The sequence below is a fragment of the Pongo pygmaeus genome, chromosome 14 (genome assembly GCF_028885625.2).
Source record: "Pongo pygmaeus isolate AG05252 chromosome 14, NHGRI_mPonPyg2-v2.0_pri, whole genome shotgun sequence".
Lineage (NCBI taxonomy): Eukaryota > Metazoa > Chordata > Mammalia > Primates > Hominidae > Pongo > Pongo pygmaeus.
The window spans coordinates 105,865,347-105,889,206 of record NC_072387.2 but is presented as its reverse complement, the minus strand read 5'-3'; the positions used below and the strand labels follow the sequence as shown (position 1 = coordinate 105,889,206).

The window sequence follows — 23,860 nt, the reverse complement described above, 5'->3', positions numbered from 1 at the left end:
TGATTTATACTCCTTTGGGTATATACCCAGTAATGGGATGGCTGGGTCAAATGGTATTTCTAGTTCTAGATCCCTGAGGAATCGCCACACTGACTTCCACAATGGTTGAACTAGTTTACAGTCCCACCAACAGTGTAAAAGTGTTCCTATTCCTCCACATCCTCTCCAGCACCTGTTGTTTCCTGACTTTTTAATGATTGCCATTCTAACTGGTGTGAGATGGTATCTCATTGTGGTTTTGATTTGCATTTCTCTGATGGCCAGTGATGGTGAGCATTTTTTCATGTGTTTTTTGGCTGCATAAATATCTACTTTTGAGAAGTGTCTGTTCATGTTCTTCGCCCACTTTTTGATGGGGTTGTTTGTTTTTTTCTTGTAAATTTGTTTGAGTTCATTGTAGATTCTGGATATTAGCCCTTTGTCAGATGAGTAGGTTGCGAAAATTTTCTCCCATTCTGTAGGTTGCCTGTTCACTCTGATGGTAGTTTCTTTTGCTGTGCAGAAGCTCTTTAGTTTAATCAGATCCCATTTGTCAATTTTGGCTTTTGTTGCCATTGCTTTTGGTGTTTTAGACGTGAAGTCCTTGCCCATGCCTATGTCCTGAATGGTAATGCCTAGGTTTTCTTCCAGGGCTTTTATGGTTTTAGGTCTAACATTTAAGTCTTTAATCCATCTTGAATTAATTTTTGTATAAGGTGTAAGGAAGGGATCCAGTTTCAGCTTTCTCCATATGGCTAGCCAGTTTTCCCAGCACCATTTATTAAATAGGGAATCCTTTGCCCGTTTCTTGTTTTTGTCAGGTTTGTCAAAGATCAGATAGTTGTAGATATGTGGCATTATTTCTGAGGGCTCTGTTCTGTTCCATTGATCTATATCTCTGTTTTGGTACCAGTACCATGCTGTTTTGATTACTGTAGCCTTGTAGTATAGTTTGAAGTCAGGTAGCGTGATGCCTCCAGCTTTGTTCTTTTGGCTTAGGATTGACTTGGCGATGCAGGCTCATTTTTGGTTCCGTATAAACTTTAAAGTAGTTTTTTCCAATTCTGTGAAGAAAGTCATTGGTAGCTTAATGGGGATGGCATTGAATCTATAAATTACCTTGGGCAGTATGGCCATTTTCACGATATTGGTTCTTCCTACCCATGAGCATGGAATCTTCTTCCATTTGTTTGTATCCTCTTTTATTTCCTTGAGCAGTGGTTTGTAGTTCTCCTTGAAGAGGTCCTTCACATCCCTTGTAAGTTAGATTCCTAGGTATTTTATTCTCTTTGAAGCAATTGTGAATGGGAGTTCACTCATGATGTGGCTCTCTGTTTGTCTGTTATTGGTGTATAAGAATGCTTGTGATTTTTTTACATTGATTTTGTATCCTGAGACTTTGCTGAAGTTGCTTATCAGCTTGAGGAGATTTTGGGCTGAGACAGTGGGGTTTTCTAGATATACAATCATGTCATCTGCAAACAGGGACAATTTGACTTCCTCTTTTCCTAATTGAATACCCTTTATTTCATTCTCCTGCCTAATTGCCCTGGCCAGAACTTCCAACACTATGTTGAATAGGAGTGGTGAGAAGGGCATCCCTGTCTTGTGCCAGTTTTTGAAGGGAATGCTTCCAGTTTTTGCCCATTCAGTATGATATTGGCTGTGGGTTTGTCTTAGATAGCTCTTATGATTTTGAGATACGTCCCATCAATGCCTAATGTATTGAGAGTTTTTAGTATGAAGCGTTGTTGAATTTTGTCAAAGGCCTTTTCTGCATCTGTTGAGATAATCATGTGGTTTTTGTCTTTGGTTCCATTTATATGCTGGATTACATTTATTGATTTGCATATATTGAACCAGCCTTGCATCCCAGGGATGAAGCCCACTTGATCATGGTGGATAAGCTTTTTGATGTGCTGCTGGATTCGGTTTGCCAGTATTTTATTGAGGATTTTTACATCAATGTTCATCAAGGATATTGGTCTAAAATTCTCTTTTTTGATTGTATCTCTGCCAGGTTTTGGTATCAAGATGATGCTGGCCTCATAAAATGAGTTAGGGAGGATTCCCTCTTTTTCTATTGATTGGAATAGTTTCAGAAGGAATGGTACCAGTTCCTCCTTGTACCTCTGGTGGAATTCGGCTGTGAATCCATCTGGTCCTGGACTCTTTTTGGTTGGTAAGCTATTGATTATTGCCACAATTTCAGATCCTGTTATTGGTCTATTCAGAGATTGAACTTCTTCCTGGTTTAGTCTTGGGAGGGTGTATGTGTCAAGGAATTTATCCATTTCTTCTAGAATTTCTAGTTTATTTGCGTAGAGATTTGTGTAGTATTCTCTGATGGTAGTTTGTATTTCTGTGGGATCGGTGGTGATATCCCCTTTATCATTTTTTATTGCGTCTATTTCATTCTTCTCTCTTTTCTTCTTTATTATTCTTGCTAACGGTCTATCAGTTTTGTTGATCCTTTCCGAAAACCAGCTCCTGGATTCATTAATTTTTTGAAGGGTTTTTTGTGTCCCTATTTCCTTCAGTTCTGCTCTGATTTTAGTTATTTCTTGCCTTCTGCTAGCTTTTGAATGTGTTTGCTCTTGCTTTTCTAGTTCTTTTAATTGTGATGTTAGGGTGTCAATTTTGGATCTTTCCTGCTTTCTCTTATGGGCATTTAGTGCTATAAATTTCCCTCTACACACTGCTTTGAATGTGTCCCAGAGATTCCGGTATGTTGTGTCTTTGTTCTCGTTGGTTTCAAAGAACATCTTTATTTCTGCCTTCATTTCGTTATATACCCAGTAGTCATTCAGGAGCAGGTTGTTCAGTTTCCATGTAGTTGAGCGGTTTTGAGTGAGTTTCTGAATCCTGAGTTCTAGCTTGATTGCACTGTGGTCTGAGAGACAGTTTGTTATAAGTTCTGTTCTTTTACATTTGCTGAAGAGAGCTTTACTTCCAACTATGTGGTCAATTTTGGAATAGGTGTGGTGTGGTGCTGAAAAGAATGTATATTCTGTTGATTTGGAGTGGAGAGTTTTGTAGATGTCTATTAGGTCCACTTGGTGCAGAGCTGAGTTCAATTCCTGGGTATCCTTGTTAACTTTCTGTCTTGTTGATCTGTCTAATGTTGACAGTGGGGTGTTAAAGTCTCCCATTATTAATGTGTGGGAGTCTAAGTCTCTTTGTAGGTCACTCAGGACTTGCTTTATGAATCTGGGTGCTCCTGTATTGGGTGCATATATATTTAGGATAGTTAGCTCTTCTTGTTGAATTGATCCCTTTACCGTTATGTAATGGCCTTCTTTGTCTCTTTTGATCTTTGTTGTTTTAAAGTCTGTTTTATCAGAGACTAGGATTGCAACCCCTGCCTTTTTTTGTTTTCCATTTGCTTGGTAGATCTTCCTCCATCCTTTTATTTTGAGCCTATGTGTGTCTCTGCATGTGAGATGGGTTTCCTGAATACAGCACACTGATGGGTCTTAACTCTTCATCCAGTTTGCCAGTCTGTGTCTTTTAATTGGAGCATTTAGTCCATTTACATTTAAAGTTAATATTGTTATGTGGAATTTGATCCTGTCATTATGATGTTAGCTGGTTATTTTGCTCATTAGTTGGTGCAGTTTCTTCCTAGCCTCGATGGTCTTTACATTTTGGCATGATTTTGCAGTGGCTGGTACTGGTTGTTGCTTTCCTGTTTAGTGCTTCCTTCAGGAGCTCTTTTAGGGCAGGTCTGGTGGTGACAAAATCTCTCAGCATTTGCTTGTCTGTAAAGTATTTTATTTCTCCTTCACTTACAAAGCTTAGTTTGGCAGGATATGAAATTCTGGGTTGAAAATTCTTTTCTTTAAGAATGTTGAATATTGGCCCCCACTCTCTTCTGGCTTGTAGAGTTTCTGCTGAGAGATCTGCTGTTAGTCTGATGGGCTTCCCTTTGAGGGTAATCCGACCTTTCTCTCTGGCCGCCCTTAACATTTTTTCCTTCATTTCAACTTTGGTGAATCTGAGAATTATGTGTCTTGGAGTTGCTCTTCTTGAGGAGTATCTTTGTGGTGTTCTCTGTATTTCCTGAATCTGAATGTTGGCCTGCCTTGCTAGATTGGGGAAGTTCTCCTGGATAATATCCTGCAGAGTGTTTTCCAACTTGGTTCCATTCTCCCCATCACTTTCAGGTACACCAATCAGACATAGATTTGGTCTTTTCACATAGTCCTATATTTCTTGGAGTCTTTGTTCATTTCTTTTTATTCTTTTTTCTCTAAACTTCTCTTCTCGCTTCATCTCATTCATTTCATCTTCCATCACTGATACCCTTTCTTCCAGTTGATTGCATCGGCTCCTGAGGCTTCTGCATTCTTCACGTAGTTCTCAAGCCTTGGTTTTCAGCTCCATCAGCTCCTTTAAGCACTTCTCTGTATTGTTTATTCTAGTTATACATGCGTCTAAATTTTTTTCAAAGTTTTTAACTTTTTTTGCCTTTGGTTTGAATTTCCTCCTGTAGCTCGGAGTATGATCGTCTGAAGCCTTCTTCTCTCAGCTCGTCAAAGTCATTCTCCATCCAGCTTTCTTCTGTTGCTGGTGAGGAACTACATTCCTTTGGAGGAGGAGAGGCGCTCTGCTTTTTAGAGTTTCCAGTTTTTCTGCTCTGTTTTTTCCCCATCTTTGTGGCTTTATCTACTTTTGGTCTTTGATGATGGTGATGTACAGATGGGTTTTTGGTGTGGATGTCCTTTCTGTTGGTTTTTCTTCTAACAGACAGGACCCTCAGCTGCAGGTCTGTTGGAGTTTGCTAGAGGTCCACTCCAGACCCTGTTTGCCTGGGTATCAGCAGCGGTGGCTGCAGAACAGCAGATTTCCATGAACCGTGAATACTGCTGTGTGATCATTCCTCTGGAAGTTTTGTGTCAGAGGAGTACCCGGCCATGTGAGGTGTCAGTCTGCCCCAACTGGTGGGTGCCTCCCAGTTAGGCTGCTCGGGGGTCAGGGGTCAGGGGCCCACTTGAGAAGGCAGTCTGCCCGTTCTCAGATCTCCAGCTGCGTGCTGGGAGAACCACTGCTCTCTTCAAAGCTGTCAGACAGGGACATTTAAGTCTGCAGAGGTTACTGCTGTCTTTTTGTTTGTCTGTGCCCTGCCCCCAGAGGTGGAGCCTACAGAGGCAGGCAGGCCTCCTTGAGCTGTGATGGGCTCCACTCATTTCGAGCTTCCCAGCTGCTTTGTTTACCTAAGCAAGCCTGGGCAATGGCGGGCGCCCTTCCCCCAGCCTCGCTGACACCTTGCAGTTTGATCTCAGACTCCTGTGCTAGCAATCCGCGAGACTCCGTGGGCGTAGGACCCTCCAAGCCAGGTGTGGGATATAATCTCCTGGTGCGCCGTTTTTTAAGCCCGTCGGAAAAGCGCAGTATTAGGGTGGGAGTGACCTGATTTTCCAGGTGCCATCTGTTACCCCTTTCTTTGACTGGGAAAGGGAACTCCCTGACCCCTTGCGCTTCCCGAGTGAGGCAATGCCTCGCCCTGCTTTGGCTCGCGCACGGTGCACTGCACCTACTGTCCTGCATCCACTGTCTGGCACTCCCTAGTGAGATGAACCTGGTACCTCAGATGGAAATGCAGAAATCACCTGTCTTCTGCGTTGCTCATGCTAGGAGCTGTAGACCAGAGCTGTTCCTATTCAGCCATCTTGGCTGCCCCTGATTTCACATTCCTTGAGTTGATTTTTTTATATGGCATAATGAAGGAGTCCAGTTTCAGTCTTCTGCGTATGGCTAGCCAGTTTTCCCAGCACCATTTATTGAATAGGGAGTTCTTTCCCCATTGCTTGCTTTTGTCAGCTTTGTCAAAAATCAGATGGCTGCAGGTGTGTGACATTTTTTCTGGTCTCTCTATTCTGTTCTATTGTTCTGTATGTCTGTTTTTATGCCGGTACCATGCTGTTTTGTTTACTGTAACCTTCAGCTTTGTTCTTTTTGCTTAGGATTGCCTTGACTATTCAGGCTCTTTTGTTCCATATGAAATTTAAAATAGCTTTCTCTAATTCTGTGAAGAATGTCATTGGTAGTTTGATAGGAATAGCCTTGAATCTGTAAATTGTTTTGGCAGTGTGGCTATTTTAACACTATTGATTCTTCCAACCTGTGAGCCTGGAATGTTTTTCCATTTGTTTGTGTCATATCTGATTTCCTTGAGCAGTGTTTTGTATTAATAATTCTCATTGTAGAGATTCACCTCCCTAGTTAGTTGTGGTCATTAGTATTTTATTTTTGTGGCAGTTGTAAATGGGATTACATTCCTGATTTGGCTGCCAGTTTGGATGTTGTTGCTGTATAAAAATGCTAGTGATTTTTGTACGTTGATTTTGTATCCTGAAACTTTGCTGAAATTGTTTATTAGATCAGGGAGCTTTTGTGCAGAGACTGTGGGATTGTCTAGATACGGAATCATGTTGTCTGCAAACAGGTATAGTTTGCTTTCTCTTTTCCTGTTTGGATGCCTTTTCCTTCTTTCTCTTGCCTGGTTGCTCTGGCCAGGACTTTCAGGACTATGTTGAACAGGAGTGGTGATAAAGGGTATGTTTAATTTCCTTATGTATTCTGATTATTAATCCCTTGTCAGATGGGTATTTGTCAAATATTTTCTCCCATTCTGTGGATTGACTCTTCACTGTGTTGATTGTTTCCTTTGCTGTGTGGAAGATTTTTAGCTTGATGTTAACTCCACTTGTCTATTTTTAATTGTGTTAACTGTGCTTTTGACAAAAAATTTTTGCCCAGACCAATGTCCTGGAGCATTTCTTCAATATTTTCCTCTAGTCATTTCATAGTTTTGGGTCTTATATTTAAGTCTTCAATCAATTTTGATTTGATATTTGTATATGGTGAGAGATAGTGGTCTAGTTAGTTTCATTCTTCTGCATTATGGTTGTTCAGTTTTCATATTGAAAAGACTGTCCTTTCCCCAGTGTGTGATCTTGGGATGTTTGTCGAAGATGAATTGGTTCCAAATGTGTAGATTTACATCTGAGTTCTCTATTCTGTTCCATTGGTGCATTTGTCTGAATATGAATTCTTCTAATCCATGAACATGGAATATCTTTCCATTTTTTGGTGTTCTCTTCGATTCCTTTCATCAGTGTTGTAGTTTTCTTTGTATTAATGTAGGTCTTTCACTTTTTTGGTTAAATTAATTCCTAGGTATTTTATATTATTTGTAACTATTGTAACATTTTCAGAATGTTGTTTGCTATTTGTATATATATAAATAGTACTGAATTTTGTATATTGATTTTATATCTTGCAACTTTACTGAATTTGTTTATTTGTTCAAACAGTTTTTTGGTGGAGTCTTTAGGTTTTTCTAATATAAGATCATATTGTTTGCAAACAAGGGTAATTTTACTTCTTCCTTTCCAATTTGGATGCCCTTTATTTATTTCTCTTGCCTTATTACTCTGGCTAAGGCTTCCAGTATTATGTTGAATAAAAATAGTGAAAGGGGGCATTCTTGTCTTGTTCCAGATCTTTGAGGGATGACTTTCAATTATTCCATTTCCATATGATATTAGCTGTGGATTTGTCCTATGTGGCCTTAATTATTTTGAGGTATGTTCCCTCTATACCTAGTTTGTTGGGGGGGGGAGGGACTTGTCAGAAAGAGATGTTGAATTTCATCAAATGCCTTTTCAGCACATATTCAAATTATCATATGGGTTTTGTGTTCTTGGTTCTTTTAATATGGTGTATTACATTTATTGATTTGTGTATATTGAACTATCCTGTATCCCTGGGATGAATCTCACTTGATCGTGGTGCATGATCTTTTTAAGTTGTTGCTGAGTTCATATTGCTAATATGTTGTTGAGGATTTTTACATCTGTGTTTATTAGTGATATTGGCATATAGTTTTCTTTTGTTGTTGTGTCCTTGTCTTGTTTTGGTATCAAGGTAATGCTGGCCTCCTAGAATGAATTTGGAGGTGTTCTGTCCTCTTCAAGTTACAGAGCAGAGTTAGAATTTCCAAGACTGGGGACGGCAGTCCTGCCTTTCCTCTTTGTCTTTGTCCTGAGGCATATTTCTCCCTTTAGGCACTCATGATGTTTCCCATGTGTGGTAGTATCCAACAGCTCCTGAGTATTCTGCTCAGTTTCTTGCTGTTGTTTGCTTTTTGGATTTTTTCCTTTCTTTTTCTACTACTTTTTCTTCTTAAATTCAGTTTGAATAATTTCTATTGACCTGCCTTGTAGTTAACCAATTCTTTTTTTTTTTTTTTTTTTTTTTGAGGCAGAGTCTCGCTCTGTCGCCCAGGCTTCAGTGCAGTGATGCGATCTCAGCTCACTGCAGCCTCCGCCTCCTGGGTTCAAGCGATTCTCCTGCCTCAGCCCCCAAGTAGCTGGGATTACAGGCACACACCACCATGCCTGGCTAGTTTTTGTATTTTTAGTAGAGACATGGTTTCTCCATGTTGGTCAGGCTGGTCTTGAACTCCTGACCTGAGGCGATCCATCCACCTCAGCCTCCCATAGTGTTGGGATTACAGGCATGAGCCACTGCACCCGGCCAGCCAATTCTTTCTTTGGCTATATCAAGTTTACTTGTGACTCTGTTGAAGGCATTCTTTATTTCTGTTACAGTGCTTTTAATTTCTATCATTGCCATTTGGCTCCTTCTTATAGTTTTAATATGTGTGATGAATCTGCCTCTCTGTTCATTCATATGTTCTACTTTTTTCATTAGAGCATTTAACATGTTAATCATTATTTTAAATTCCCTCCTGAAAGTTTCAACTTCTTTTTTACATCTGATTTTGAAATTGTTGATTGATTTGTCTCTTCAGACTTTTGTTCCCTTGACTTCTTGGACATCTTGTAATTTTTGTTGTTGTTGAAAGCTCAACATTTTGTGTAGGAGCCTGGACCCTGCCTTTAGTGTAGGCCATGCCTTTCATGTATGCAGGATTGAGCTGTTCTGGTCAGGAGCTGGGTTGGGTTTCACGTTTGTGGTCCACTTGGCTTTAGGTCTCCCCACTTAGATTTGGATCTTCCCTTTGTACAGCTCCCCAAAGACAATGTGTTTCTTATAGCTTTCCCACCTGTATTTCAGTGTTATCTTTACTCAACCCTTGTTAGATTGGCCTTGAGGTGAAGGTGAGGGGCAGGTAAGGAAGGGGATATTTTCTGATGTTCCAATTAAGTTTCCTTTCTAGGCATTAAATTTTGGCCTCAAGGTTTCTGATCCTCTCTCAGAATGTTGGGCCTGGAAGGTATTCCTGTCCCTCGTTCAGACTAAGGCTTTCATCTATTCCATTTCTCCTGTCTTCAGTGGGCTTCCACCAGTACACTATATAGCTACAATTTTGTTGCCCTTGCCTCTGAAGATTAAGGCTTTGGTTCTGTAGGGGAGATAGGTCTGAAGTGGATTTCAGCAGTGATTTTTCTTTCCTCTCTGCCTGTCAGCATTAGAGTGGAAGCTTTCTCAGGACCTTCCCCAGTCTACCCTGTGCAAGAGGGTTTCAGCCTTGCTATGTGTGGAGCTACCAGGGGCTTCATACTCTCACGTTAGCCCACATTTAGCCTTTAGCAAGCTTTATAGATTTCTAGCTAAATATCTTTACCAGCTTCACTAGCATTTAGTGGTATGTGTCCTAGGTATTCAAATGTTCACCTTCCCACAGGTGCCTTTTTCTTCTGTTATCATTCTCGTTCCATCTGCTTTATTTTTTCTTCAGAAAATTTTCTAATACAAAAAGCCTAAAAATAATAAACATTTTTGTATATACTACCCAGAATTGACAGCTAACATTTTATCTTTTCAAGTTTATTTTTTAATTAAAGTAATAAAACTTTAAAGTTGAAGGTTATTTTGTTTTCCATTATCAGTCTCATTCTCTACCCCAACACCAATTGGAGTGTTCTTTTAAATAATAAAGTGCTCTCACTCCAGAGATCTTGCTTCATTAGATCTGGCACATTGGTTGGGAATATATAGCATATGATTCTGAAGCCCTCTGATATCTGTCCACTGAAGAAAAAGAAAGATGAGACATTCTAGTTGTGAGAGAGGAGGTCATAACTAAGTGGCTCTTTAATAAGGATGTAATGCTTATAAAATTATTTTTCCTTGTTTTGAAATACACAATAAATTATTAACCATAGTCACTCGATTGTGCTGCTGAACACTAGATGTTATTCTTCCTAACTGTATTTTTATACCCATTAACCGTCCCCTCTTAATCCCCACATCCCCACTAGTTTTTCCATCTTCAGGTAACTACCATCATTTTAGTCTCTGTCTCCCTGACTTCAAAAATTGGAATGTTCCTAACACAAAGAAATGATGAAGTGTTTGAGGTGATAGATATCCCAAATACCCTGATTTGATCATTACATTTTGTATGTTTGTATCAAATTATAACATATACCCCATAAATATGTGCAACTTTTCTGTATCCATAATAATTTAAAAATTTAAAAAACAAATTTTTTTTTCCTAGAGTTGCTTTGATACCATAGCTTTGCTGCTTACCTGGGGAATCCAAAATTTAAGTTTCTTAATGCTGATTGAAGCTACCTTATAACTTCTCAAAGCAGTAATATATGATTGTAGAGGATGAAAAACTCTTAAGTTACTACTATTTATGAGGAAACTAGGTATTCTTTGAATTAGAAATTTGTTAGAGGAATCTATCATCTCTTCTTTCTTTCCTCCATGCACATTTATTAGATGCCGTGTCTGTGTCTGAATTGCTTTGTAACAAATCTCAAAATTTAGTGGCTTAAGGCAATATTGACTTACTGTTTCTCTTTATTCTGTGGGTTGACAGTCGGGGCACTTTTTCTGCTGGTATTGTTCATGCAGTGGGGGTCATTCAGTACTAGATTAGAGCTTGGGGATTCGAGTTATTCTGACAGACCTGTGTGGCAGTTCAGGCTGATAGCTGAAGTTTCTTGTCTTTTCTACATGGCCTTTCATCTTCCAAGAGTTAGACTATGATTCTTCACATCATGATGGCTTAGGGTCCCAAAAAGAAAAGAGTGGAACTTGCAATACCTCTTAAGCCCTATGCCCAGGAACTCATACAGTGATACTTCTGCCACCTTGTGTTAGTCAAAGCAAGTCACAAGGCCAGCCAGATTCAAAAGAATGGAAAAATAGACTCAGTTTCCTGGTGAGAAGTAGCAAGGTCACATTGCAAAGGAGTCTGGACATGGGAAGCAGTTATTCATTTGTGGCCTTTATAATAATCTTCCACAAATGCCTATAAGTTGGGCACTGTGCTTAGTACTGGTGATAGAAGATAAGTAGCTTGTTTCAGTATCTTAATTTTGTTTTATATATTTGATAATTTTATGATGCAAGTTCACTGTGCACTGGTATCAATCCCAGGGGAGGACTGTAAACACCTTGCCAATATTGTGTACCAGTATCAATCCACTGGCATGAGTCTGGTGAGACAGAACACTCGCACAACAAGTTTAGGGAAGCAACTTTATTACTCACAGACAGGCAGCAAGGGACAATAGACACCTAAGGATTCATGGCAAGCTCATCCCCCAAAGCTTAGGATAGCTGCCAAGGATGGATGGAGTCTCACGTGCACGTCGTTCATGTCTCACCACAGCTGAGGAACTCTGAAAGCCTGCTCTGCCCTGGGTTTTATACCTAGGAGCAACTTGATGAGCTGTGCTAAAGCATTGCAAGACATCCTGTTCTAGGAGTGATGGGAACAGAGCTTGGCTTTACTGGCAATTCCTTCATATTTCTTGCATTTCCAGCACATCATTCTACAGTTACTCTGAGATTTACAAGTGAGAAAGCGAGGAAGAGCTGGGTTGCCTAGATCTTTCAGGGACTTGCCCTACAATAACATCATATAAAATGTATTTTTTTCCCTCAGTGTTCTTCACATTCCCAATTTTAATTGTTCATTGTATAATTTTGAGTGAGTTATTGCTATTTAGTAAAAGTGGAAAATCTTAAATATTCTTGAGTGTGTTGGCATATAGATATTTGCATAATCTACATAAAGATTATCTGTAAAGTGAGATATAAAGAGAAAGTGTGGGTGTGTGTACAGTTTGTAAATGATTACATATTTAAGTCATTAATTTCATAAATATTTGGATGTCTCTGTGCCAGGCATTGGTTCATGTAGCAGTGAATAAGAGAGAAACATTCCTTATTCTCAGAGAACTTCAATTTCAGTGGCAAGAGATGTAAAACAGATTTATGTTAGATGGTGATGAAAGTGTTTTCAGAAAAAATACGAGGACATAGAGTCATGGGTCTAGAGTGTGCACTCAAAACATTTTATGTTGTCTAATCATCTTATGCCAAGAATTCTCAATTTTTCCCAACTGAGTTTGCTAGAAGGATGGATACATTACCATCAATAACAGTAGCACCTTAAGACTATGATTCTCTGTCAGATAAAGCAGAGCTCAGAGGCAAATGAGAATAGGAATGGGAGTGGGAGATACAAGTACAGTTTACCCTTAAGCATGTGTGAGTTAGAGATACTGACCCCTCATGTTGTTAAAAAATATACGTATAACTTTGGACTCCACTAAAACTTAAGTACTAATAACCTACTGTTGACTGGATGCCTTACTGATAACAGAAACGGTCAATTAACACATATTTTTCATGTCACATGTATTATTATATTTTGTAATTCTTACAGTAGAGTAAGCTAGATAAGTAATGTTATTAAAGTCATAAGGAAGAGAAAATATATTTTTCATTAAATAGAAGTGGATCATCATAAAGATCTTTATCCTCATAGTCATGTTGAGTAGGCTGAGGAGGAAATGGAAGAGGAGAGGCTGGACTTGCTGTTTCAGGTGGCAAGGTGGAAGAAAATCTATAAGTAACTATCTATAAAAGTAGATATCTATAAAATATCTATTTCTTATAAAAATCTATAAGTAAACCTGTGCAATGAACCTTGTTGTTGTTAATTGTCTGTCTTTTTAAAATGTTCTCCCAAGTGGTTCTAACATGCCCCTGGGGAGCTATGCCCATCTGTTGAGAATCTGTCTCAAGTTATTATTTAGAGTTTCATGCGCGTCTGTGTGAAGAGACCACCAAACAGGTTTTGTGTGAGCAACATGGCTGTTTATTTCACCTGGGTGCAGGCGGGCTGAGTCCGAAAAGAGAGTCAGCGAAGGGAGATGGGGTGGGGCCGTTTTATAAGATTTGGGCAGGTAAAGGAAAATTACAGTCAAAGGGGGTTTGTTCTCTGGCGGGCAGGAGTGAGGGTCGCAAGGTGCTCAGTGGGGGAGCTTTTTGAGCCAGGATGAGCCAGGAAAAGGACTTTCACAAGGTAATGGCATCACTTAAGGCAAGGACCGGCCATTTACACTTCTTTTGTGGTGGAATGTCATCAGTTAAGGCAGGGCGGGGCATTTTCACTTCTTTTGTGATTCTGCAGTTACTTCAGGCCATCTGGGCATATACATGCAAGTCACAGGGGATGCGATGGCTTGGCTTGGGCTCAGAGGCCTGACATTCCTGCCTTCTTATATTAATAAGAAAAATAAAACAAAATAATGTTGAAGTGTTGGGGCAGCAAAAATTGTTGGTGGGTGGTATGGAGAGAGAGAATAGGCAATGTTTCTCAGGGCTGCTTCGAGCAGGATTAGGGGTGGCATGGGAACCTAGAGTGGGAGAGATTAAGCTGAAGGAAGATTTTGTGGTAAGGGGTGATATTATGGGGTTGTTAGAAGAAACATTTGTTGTGTAGAATTATTGGTGATGGCCTGGATACGGTTTTGTATGAATTGAAAAACTAAATGGAATAAGAGAAGGAGAAAAACAGGTATAAAAGGTCTAAGAATTGGGAGGACCTAGGACATCTGATTAGAGAGTGCCTAAGGAGATTCAGTATAGTCCTGCCAGCAAAGATTATTTATTTACTTCAAGAGTTAAGAGTGGCAGTTTGGGGATAGCACGAGGAGACATCAGCTGTGATAGCTTGGAGAAACAGTGTAAACCGGCAGTGTAAACAAGAGCAGGGCATGTATGAGTAGTTGAGAACGGAGAATAGGAGTATGACTAGACAGAAAATAGTAGGGATGACAAGTTTTTTGGGGGCACAGTCTAAGTTGGTCTGGTATCTGGAATGAGACTGGAGCCTAATAAAAAGAAGTGTCTATACAGGAGTTCAAATGGCCTGTACTTTGTAGCATTCTGAGGACAGGTCTGACTTCTGAGAAGGGAAAGTGATAAAAGTATTGTCCAGTCCTTTTTAAGTTGGTGGCTGAGCTTGGTGAGGTGTCTTTTTAAAAGACCTTTAGTCCGTTCTACTTTTCTTGAAGACGGAGGACCGTAAGAGATATAAAGGTTTCACTGAATACTAAGAGCCTGAAAAACTGCTTGGTTGATTTGACTAATAAAGGCTGGTCTGTTATCAGACTGTATAGAGGGGTGAAGGCTAAAGTAAGGAATTATATCTGACAGAAGGGAAGAAATGACTGCAGTGGCCTTCTCAGACCCTGTAGGAAAGGCCTCTACCTATCCAGTGAAAGTGTCTACCTAGACTAAGAGGTATTTTAGTTATCTGACTGGGGGCATGTTGAGTAAAGCTAATTTGCCGGTCCTCGGTGGGGGCAAATCCTCGAGCTTGTTGTGTAGGGAAGGGAGGGGGCCTGAATAATCCTTGAGGAGTAGTAGAATAGCAGATGGAACACTGAGAAGTTATTTCATTGAGGATAGATTTCTACGATGGAAAGGAAATGAGAGGTTCTAAGAGGCGGGCTAGTGGCTCGTACTATAGCATAGCCTGCCTTTGCTGGTGTGTGGTGATTAGGCCTGGTGGAACTGCCGTCAATAAACCAAGTGTGATCAGGGTGAGAAACAGGGAAGAGGGAAATAGGGGGAATGTCAGGTGGATCAGAGAGATGCAGTCATGAGGGTCAGGTTTGGTATCCGGAATACTGTGGGAGGCCAGATTGAAGTTCGGGCCAGGAACAATGGTAATTGTGGGAGACTCAACAAAGAGTGAGTACAGCTGAAGGAGCTGGGGAGCGGAAAGTATATGCGTCAGGTATGAGGAAGAAAATAGATTTTGGAAATTATGAGGGCTGTAGAGAGTGAGATGAGCATAGTTTGTGATTTTGAGGGCCTCTAAAAGTATTAAAGCAGTGGCAGCCGCTGCACGCAGATATGAGGGCTAGGCTAAAACAGTAAGGTCAAGTTGTTTGGACAAAAAGGCTACAGGACGCGATCCTGGTCCTTGTGTAAGAATTCCGACTGCACAGCCCTGCACTTTGGCTGTGTGTAATGAAAAGGAGGGAGAGCTAGAGTGGGGGCATTCTCTAAAGCTGTCTTCAAGGAACGGAAAGAGGAGTGGGGAAAGAATTTAGGATCTATGGGGTCAGCTAGGTTTCCTTTTGTGAGTTTATATAATGGTTTTGTTAGGATGGCAAAACCAGGTATCCAAAGGCGAAAATATCCAACCATGCCCAGGAAGGAAAGGAGTTGTTTTGTAGAAGGGGTTGGGATTTGAGAGATCAGTTGGACACGATTGGCAGGGAGAGCATGTGTGTTTTTATGAAGAATTATGCTGAGGTAGGTAACGGATGGAGAAGAAATTTGAGCTTTGGAGGGAGATACCCGATATCCTTTGGAGAATAAATGCTGAGGGGAGCAGAAGCGTGTCTTGTTGAGAAGATTCAAAGGAGGGGCTACAAAGAAGAAGGTCATCAATATATTGAATAAGGTGAGAAGCAGAGGGGTGGAAAGAAAGTAAATCATGAGAAAGAGCTTGGCTGAAGTAATGAGGGCTGTCTCTGGAGCCTTGCGGCAGCACAGCCCAGGTAAGTTGCTGGGACTGATGGGTGTCAGGGTTAGTCCAAGTGAAAGCTAGGAAGAGGCTGGGATGAAGGGTGCAAAGGAATAGTAAAGAAAGCATGTTTGAGATCTAGAACAGAATAATGGATAGTAGAGGGAGGTATTGAGGATAGGAGAGTATACGAGTTTGGCACGACGGGGTGGATAGGCAAAACAATTTGGTGGATAAGGCGCAGATCCTGAACTAATCTGTAAGACTTGTCAGGTTTTTGGACAGGTAAAATGGGGGAATTGTAAGGAGAGTTCATAGGTTTTAGAAGCCCGTGCTGTAGCAAGCTTTAATCCTTTTAAAGCGTGCTGTGGGGTGGGATATTGGCGTTGAGTGGGGTAAGTGTGATTAGGTTTTAATGGGATGGTAATGGGCATGTGATCAGTTGCCAGGGAAGGAGTAGAAATGTCCCATACTTGTGGGTTAAGGTGGGGGGATACGAGAGGAAGACACGAAGGAGGCTTTGGGTTGGGGAGAAGGGTGGCAGTGAGATGCAGCTGTAGTCCAGGAATAGTCAGGGAAGCAGATAATTTGGTTAAAATATCTCGGCCTAATAAGGGAACTGGGCAGGTGGGGATAACTAAAAAAGAGTGCATAAAAGAGTGTTGTCCAAGTTGGTACCAGAGTGGGGGAGTTTTTCAGGGGTTTTGAAGCTTGGCTGTCAATACCCACAACAGTTATTGGGGCGAGGGAAACAGGCCCTTGAAAAGAAGGCAATGTGGAGTGGGTAGCCCCCATATCGATTAAACAGGGGATGGACTTACCCTCCACTGTGAGAGTTACCCGAAGCTCGGCGTCCGTGATGGTCCAGGGAGCTTCCCAGGCAATCGGGCAGCGTCAATCTTCAGTCGCTGAGCCGAGCAGATCTGGGAAGAAGTCAGTCAGAGAGCCTTGGGCTAGAGCTTTAGGGGCTCTAGGAGTGGCTGCCGGGCGAGCTGGGCAGTCTGCCTTCCAGTGGATCCCTGCAAGATGGGATATGGCTTGGGAGGAATCCAGGGCTGCGGGCATTCCTTGGCCCAGTGGCCAGATTCCTGGCACTTGAAGCAAGATCCTGATGGAGGAAGTGTTGTAGGAATGCTTGTCTGCTGCGGCTTAGGCGTGTGCGGCTTAGGCATTTTGAAGTTCTTGTATGCTGGAGGTGTGGCTGGGTTTTGTCTCACAACAGAGGCAAGTAATTGTAACTCAGAAATGCGTTGCTGTCTGGCTGCTTCCTCTCTATTATTGTATACCTTGAAGGCAAGATTGATTAATTTCTGGTGTGGGGTTTGAGGGCCAGATTCTAATTTTTGAAGTTTTTTTCCTAATGTCAGGAGTGGATTGGGTGATAAAATGCATGTTAAGAATAAGGCGGCCTTCTGGCCCTTCTGGGTCTAGGGCGGTATAGTGTCTAAGGGTTGCTGCTAAGCAGGCCATGAACTGGGCTGGGTTTTTATATTTGAAAAAGAGCCTAAACGCTATCTGATTTGGGATAAAGAAAAAGGAGTATTAACCTTGACTATGCCTTTAGCTCCAGCCACCTTTTTAAGAGTAAATTGCTGGGCAGGTGGGGGAGGGCTAGTTGCGGAATGAAACTGTAAGCTGGACCGGGTGTGAGGAGGGGAGGTGATAAAAGGATCATAGGGTGGAGGAGCAGAGGCTGAGGAAGAATTGGGACCTAGCTCGGCCTGGTGAGGAGAGAGGTCAGATGGGTCTGTAGAAAAGGAAGGTTAGAAAGACTCAGCAACGCTTGGGGTTGGTACTGAGGGAACAGGTGGGAGGGAAAGAAGGAAGATTTGGGACTAGTTGCATTGGGAACAGAGACTAGAAAGGGACTGATGTGTAAAAGAGTGCCTGGACGTCAGGCACCGCAGACCTTTTGCCTATTTTATGACAAGAATTATTTAGATCTTGCAGAATGGAGAAATGGAAAGTGCTGTTTTCTGGCTATTTAGAACTACTGTCGAGTTTGTATTGGGGTCAAGCGGCATTGCAGAAGAAAATAAGGCATTTAGGTTTTAGGTCAGGTGTGAGTTGAAGAGGTTTTAAGTTTTTGAGAACACAGACTAAGGGAGAAGAAGGAGGAATGGAGGGTGGAAGGTTGCCTATAGTGAAGGAGGCAAGTTTAAAGAAAAGGGAGAGTAGAGACACGGAGGGAAGCGGTTCGGGGGTTCTTACCCTCCAGAAAAGCGGGAAAGGGGTAGGGGCACAGAGATATGAGGTTGGGGCATGGAAATAAGGGATTGGGGCGCAGAGATATAAGAGGTTGGGGTGCAGAAATAAGGGATCGGGGCACAGAGATACGAGGTTGGGGTGTGGAAATAAGGGATTGGGGCACAGAGATATGAGGTTGGGGTACTTGCCCCTCCCCTGGAAAAGTGGGACTTGCCACTAAGGGTGAAGGAGAAGGGGTTGGGGGTTTCTTGCCCCTGCCCCAGAAAAGCAGAGAAGGGGTAGAGACACAGAGAGAAGGGGTTGGGGTACTTGCCCCTCCCCCAGAAAAGCAGGACTTGCTGCTAAGGGTGAAGGACCAAGGTAGGCATCCCTGCATGGTCTGACACCTCTGAAACGTGGGTGAATAATCAGAGAGGCGTCCCTGCAATGATTAAACACCAAAGGAAGGCCACCTTCCCTAGTCTGTGACCAGCGCCGGAGTTTTGGGTCCACGGATAAAACGTGTCTCCTTTGTCTCTACCAGAAAATGAAAGGAATTGAAATTAAGAGAAGGGAGAGATTGAAGTGTGGCGCCAAGATTGAAAGGAGAAAGAGGTTGAGGGATAGTGAGGGAGGTTGGAGAAGAGAGTGAAAAGAGGCCGCTTACCCGATTTAAAATTGGTGAGATGTTCCTTGGGCTGGTGGGTCTGAGGAGCTGAGGTTGTAGGTGGATCTTTTTCACAGAGCAAAGAACAGGAGGACAGGGGATTGATCTCCTCCCAAGGGAGGTCCCCCGATCTGAGTCATGGCACCAAATTTCATGTGCGTTTGTGTGAAGAGACCACCAAACAGGCTTTGTGTGAGCAACATGGCTGTTTATTTCACCTGGGTGCAGGCGGGCTGAGTCCGAAAAGAGAGTCAGCGAAGGGAGATAGGGGTGGGGCTGTTTTATAAGATTTGGGCAGGTAAAGGAAAATTACAGTCAAAGGGGGTTTGTTCTCTGGCGGGCAGGAGTGGGGGTCGCAAGGTGCTCAGTGGGGGAGCTTTTTGAGCCAGGATGAGCCAGGAAAAGGACTTTCACAAGGTAATGTCATCACTTAAGGCAAGGACCGGCCATTTACACTTCTTTTGTGGTGGAATGTCATCAGTTAAGGCAGGGCAGGGCATTTTCACTTCTTTTGTGATTCTGCAGTTACTTCAGGCCATCTGGGCATATACATGCAAGTCACAGGGGATGCGATGGCTTGGCTTGGGCTCAGAGGCCTGACATAGAGAATGTGACCACTAAGTGTGCTTCTGTGAAATCATATTAACTATCTGGGCATTTAGTAACATCAAATTATAGCCTTATATTTAATGAATGACATCTTTTATGTTCAAAATAGCTATAATGTAAATCTAGTCAACATGTAATTCTAATAAAAATAGACATATTTATGCTACGTTTTTAACATATGTCTTTTTGTGGAGGAAAAAAGCCTTTTTGTGGGGGAAAAAGAAATAGAAAAACAAAGATTTTTTTTTAACCTGTTGATTTGGTAATTTGTTTTGCAAATCCAAACTTACTGAACTACAAAATTACAATTCAAATTTTATATCAACACATTTCCAAATGAGGAAAGCAAATATGAATTTAGGAACATTTTTATTACTGAGGAGCTAATAACTTTCCAGAACTGATAATGGAAATCAGCTATGTGAAATTGCATTTCTTTTATGAACTATAACAAGATATACGGCCGTATAGTTTTGATTCACTTAGCCACCAACTGATTGGTCTTTTGACTAGATATTCAAAATGTAGTTTTAAATTGAGCTGTTATGAAATTGAAAACTCTAAAAAATTTTCATCTTTGTCAGATTACTGTAATTATAAATAACCCAGTTTCTACATGCTATCTTTCATATAATGTGGGCCTGAGAAATTAGCAAATTAAATTTTAGTGTGGGCAGCAATGTTAAGTATTTGTCTGAATATCTGAAGCTAACTTTTACATATTCTTACTTGGAAATAGAACAGGCCAAAGAACAGTCACTCTGGCCATATGCATATCAATAAGGCTTGGTAGAAGGTTTAGGGAGGAAAGAAGAGAATACAAAGAATAACGCACTACTAAAGTTCTCCTTCCCTCCAATTTCTGCCTTTTCCTCTATCATGCAAAACTGTCCCTGTGCAAACCTGAATTAAGCAAAGACACATGGCATCTTCCAGGGAGTTTGCTGAGCTCTAAGTTAAAGTGGTTTTCTAACCCCTTGAGATATGCCAAATGATAATGGTTGCAGTACAGCCAACAAGAATTTCAGTCTAGAAGCTGGAACAACTTTAAAACTATTATGTGTGTTCATCCAGGTTTCTTCCTTTTGAATAAAATATAGTGACTTCTCTTGCTTGATGAGGTGATCTCTAGGAGTACATTTAATATTTGCCCTTTATGGAAATAATAAAATTAAAGGTACCAAAATTCTGATCATAAACATTTCAGACCACTCTGTTTTAGTGAACTGTAGCCTCTTATTGCAAGAACAGATGTTAATTTGTGGCATTTGGTATATTTTAATCATTGAGAAACAAAGAAAACTTTTATCAGGGATTTCACGGCACTAACTTTTTTGTCTCCTTTGCCACTGCTTTCCAGTGTTTGCTTTTGGCAGCACTCTAGTCCTACATCTAGACAACCAGCAGATGAGCATTTTTGGTTTAGCAAATCTTTTGGGGGCCCCCAAAAAGGAAAACAGTTTTGTTGAAACTTGTCTGTATTGGATCTTCTGTTAATTAACTCATTGAAGACATGTTATAACAGAAAAAGATATTTTTTATTTTAATTGTAAAAATTAAAAAGTAATTAAAACAGTAGTCACGACAAAGTTTTTACAGAGTAGTGGTTAACCAAATTCTAGTTCCTTGATAGACTAGAGACAATGTAAACAACCCCCAGATTTTTCACAGTGATTAAAAACCTTCAATATTAGTAATTTACTCTTATGTCCGAACACATCGTGGTACTGACTTTAAAACAAGATGTTTGACTAACTGTTTTCTCTTTTTGTAAAATAAATGTGTTTGAACAGAAACCAAGCTCACGGAAAATGTACTTATCTGGGTATGGTGTGGAGCTAGCAATTAAGAGTACAGAATACAAAGCACTGGATGATACCCAAGTTAAAAGTAAGTTCTCTATCTCAGTACTTGAGTAGAATGAAAAGTTGGAGGCTTTTACACACTTTAGTTTTTTAAAAATTTAATGAGTATAATCCTGCATATGTTCGTTTGAGGCTAGAAATGGGGTGGACATATTCTTCATTAAAATTTGGAATTAAATTTTCGGCTGAAAGAAACGTATTTAATATTATTGGTTATTAACATTTCTTTAAAAATATGAAATTGTATGTTATTTTGCTTATACCCGATGGGCTCCAAACCATTTCAGCACCATATAACAATTGATAGTATATGTAAGGTACACTGTGGCAATAGATGAGGCCGATTATTGCTAGAGGTGACTGGCATAGGCATCTGGGTCTCGCCCATGTAAGGAAGTTTTGTCTGAAATATTTATTTGTAATGAAATTAGGATGGTAGTTTTTTTTTTTTTCTTTCCTGAAGCAGGGTGAGAGAGGCCTATGAATTGTTTAGATGAGGTAGATTCATTAGATTTGTGATCTACTAACCAATATCTATCTGTATTCTATGAACTAAATGCATACTCTAGATGAAGAGACTCTGGAGACTTAAATAAACTAAACAAGTTCTCAGAACACTTATGGAAGTCTTTTATTACCTGGTTCGTGTCAAATTTATTTATGCCTGATTCTTGGTTAAGAGTTTTACGTTTATTCTCTTATATGCACTCAGATGAGGCTCCTGCTTCAACTTTGTTTTTTCATATAGAGACCCTGCCTTGATCACAGACTTCTCTCTGGCTCCTCCTACTGAATGTGCTTCAAATAAAGATCTGTATTACTGTAATTTAAATATTTTTAGTTAAAGAGTTACTGAAAAAGTATAGTAAAAATAATACTCTGATTTTATGTATTTCTGTATAGCTTGTGTATAGCTCTACATTGCTTTATAATTTACTCTCTTGTAGTCACGATAGTAACTTAAGGCATTTTTAGCTATTGCGCTTATAGAATTTTCTTTAAAAAGTCAGATGGTCACATATGTATCATCTGTATTATTATGCACTGCATTCTGTCATCAACCTTTTACACACACTTGGAATATGTCTTCACCTGCCAATTCTAGTTGCCACTCCTTAGTGCAGTTCTTTTTTTCTCTCTGTATACATGTATCAGACCTTTAACTAGCCATCTCTCTGATCTTAGGTCTTCAGTGCCCTCAATCTCACCATCCCTCAAGACAGATTAATCAGTCTAATCTCCACAGTACTTTCCAAATGAACTTCTGATATTGAAAATCTGACTTTGTGATTCCACTGGTTAAATCCTTTAGTGGCTCCCTATAACCTCTCTCAAAAATTCAGAACGTAGCAAACAAAGCTTTTCACAATCTGATTTCTTACTGCCTTTTTACTGTCTTTCAGCCCTCTCTAATTTGTGTCCTCTTGCCTGAAACACTAAACTACTTACTATTTAGAATAATTTTCTGTTCCCTGGATGCTTTTATGCATGGGCTCCATGGCAAGTCTTTATGACCTCTCCTACCTTCATCCCTTAGCATATGCTATTCCTTCTGCCTGCCGCTGTCTTCGCTTCTTTCATTTCCTCTAAAGACCTCATATCTTTTTCTTTTTTTTCCTGAGATGGAATCATTGCTCTGTCACCCAGGCTGGAGTGCAGTGGCGCGATCTCGGCTCACTGCAACCTCCGCCTCCCGAATTGAAGCAATTCTCTTGCCTCAGCCTCCTGAGTAGCTGGACTTACACGCGCCTGCCACCATACCTGGCTAATTTTTGTATTTTTAGTAGAGACGGGGTTTCACCATGTTGGCCAGGCTGGTATTGAACTGACCTTGTGATTCACCTGCCTCAGCCTCCCAAAGTGCTGGGATTACAGGCGTCAGCCACCGCACCCGGCCAGACTTCATATCTTTTAAGACTCAAATATATCAGTCTGTGCCTCTGAGATGGCTGCCTATCTTGCTGCTCTGTTAGAGAATGCTCTTCTCTTTTCTATATCCCATATCTTTCTGTGCCTTCTTTTAGAAAAGTTCATGGTCTGTGTCTTTTGTGTCTCTGTTTTTCTTGGTGTCTATCCTGTCATAGACCCCTCATAGTAAGCAGTCAATAAATGTTTGCCCAATGAATGAATGAACAAACAAGAGGAAAAGGATGACTAGATCAAAGTACCCAGAGTTGTTTTTACTCTGGGTACTAGAGATTCAGAGTTTCAGAAAAGTAAGAAAGGGTAAGCATAATTGCTGAGCTCTGATACACTCTGATAGAGAGCCACCCCACACACTATAAGAGGTCACAGTCTTTATGATCCTAAAGCACCCTTCACATATTCCACCAACCAGACTGTATAGTATAATTATTTGGTATGTAAGGGAGAAGGGAAATGACTATAACATATTATATCTTTATTCTTTGAGGCCATGAGTTTTGGTGTCTTTCTAATATTCCTTGATTATCTTTAAAGGTGTTGGAAATATGTAGGAACTTATATTTAAACTTAGGGTTTGGACCTCCTGCCTCACTTAAAAGCTAAACCCAGCATTTGTTACAGGCCTTTTGGCTTATTTCTGATTATAAAATAGAACTTGACTATTAACTAATCTATAAAGCACTTTATTATAGTTGCTAAGTATTTAATCAAGCATGTTCAAAAAGACAGCTCACACTTAGGAATGTTAGCCTGTACACATGCATATATATATATTAATCTGGTCCATGAAGGAAAAACAAGGTAAAACAAATGGAATTTCATGTCATTGTGAGTTCTAATTTTTTTTTTTTTTTTTTA

At 40.6% G+C, this 23,860-nt stretch overlaps 1 protein-coding gene across 3 annotated transcripts in view; it reads left to right on the top strand.

Annotated features, from left to right (window-relative positions):
* The window catches only part of UGGT2 (UDP-glucose glycoprotein glucosyltransferase 2), a 274,645-nt gene that overhangs the window by 44,971 nt on the left and 205,814 nt on the right, over positions 1-23,860 (top strand). For all 3 annotated transcript variants that reach the window (XR_008493479.2, XM_054447364.2, XM_063651063.1), the window contains exon 6: positions 21,005-21,101. Coding sequence is in view for 2 of the 3 variants with exons in the window: in XM_054447364.2 (XP_054303339.2) it covers positions 21,005-21,101 (97 nt within the window). In the remaining variant the exon portion in view is untranslated. The remainder of the gene's footprint in view (positions 1-21,004; positions 21,102-23,860) is intronic.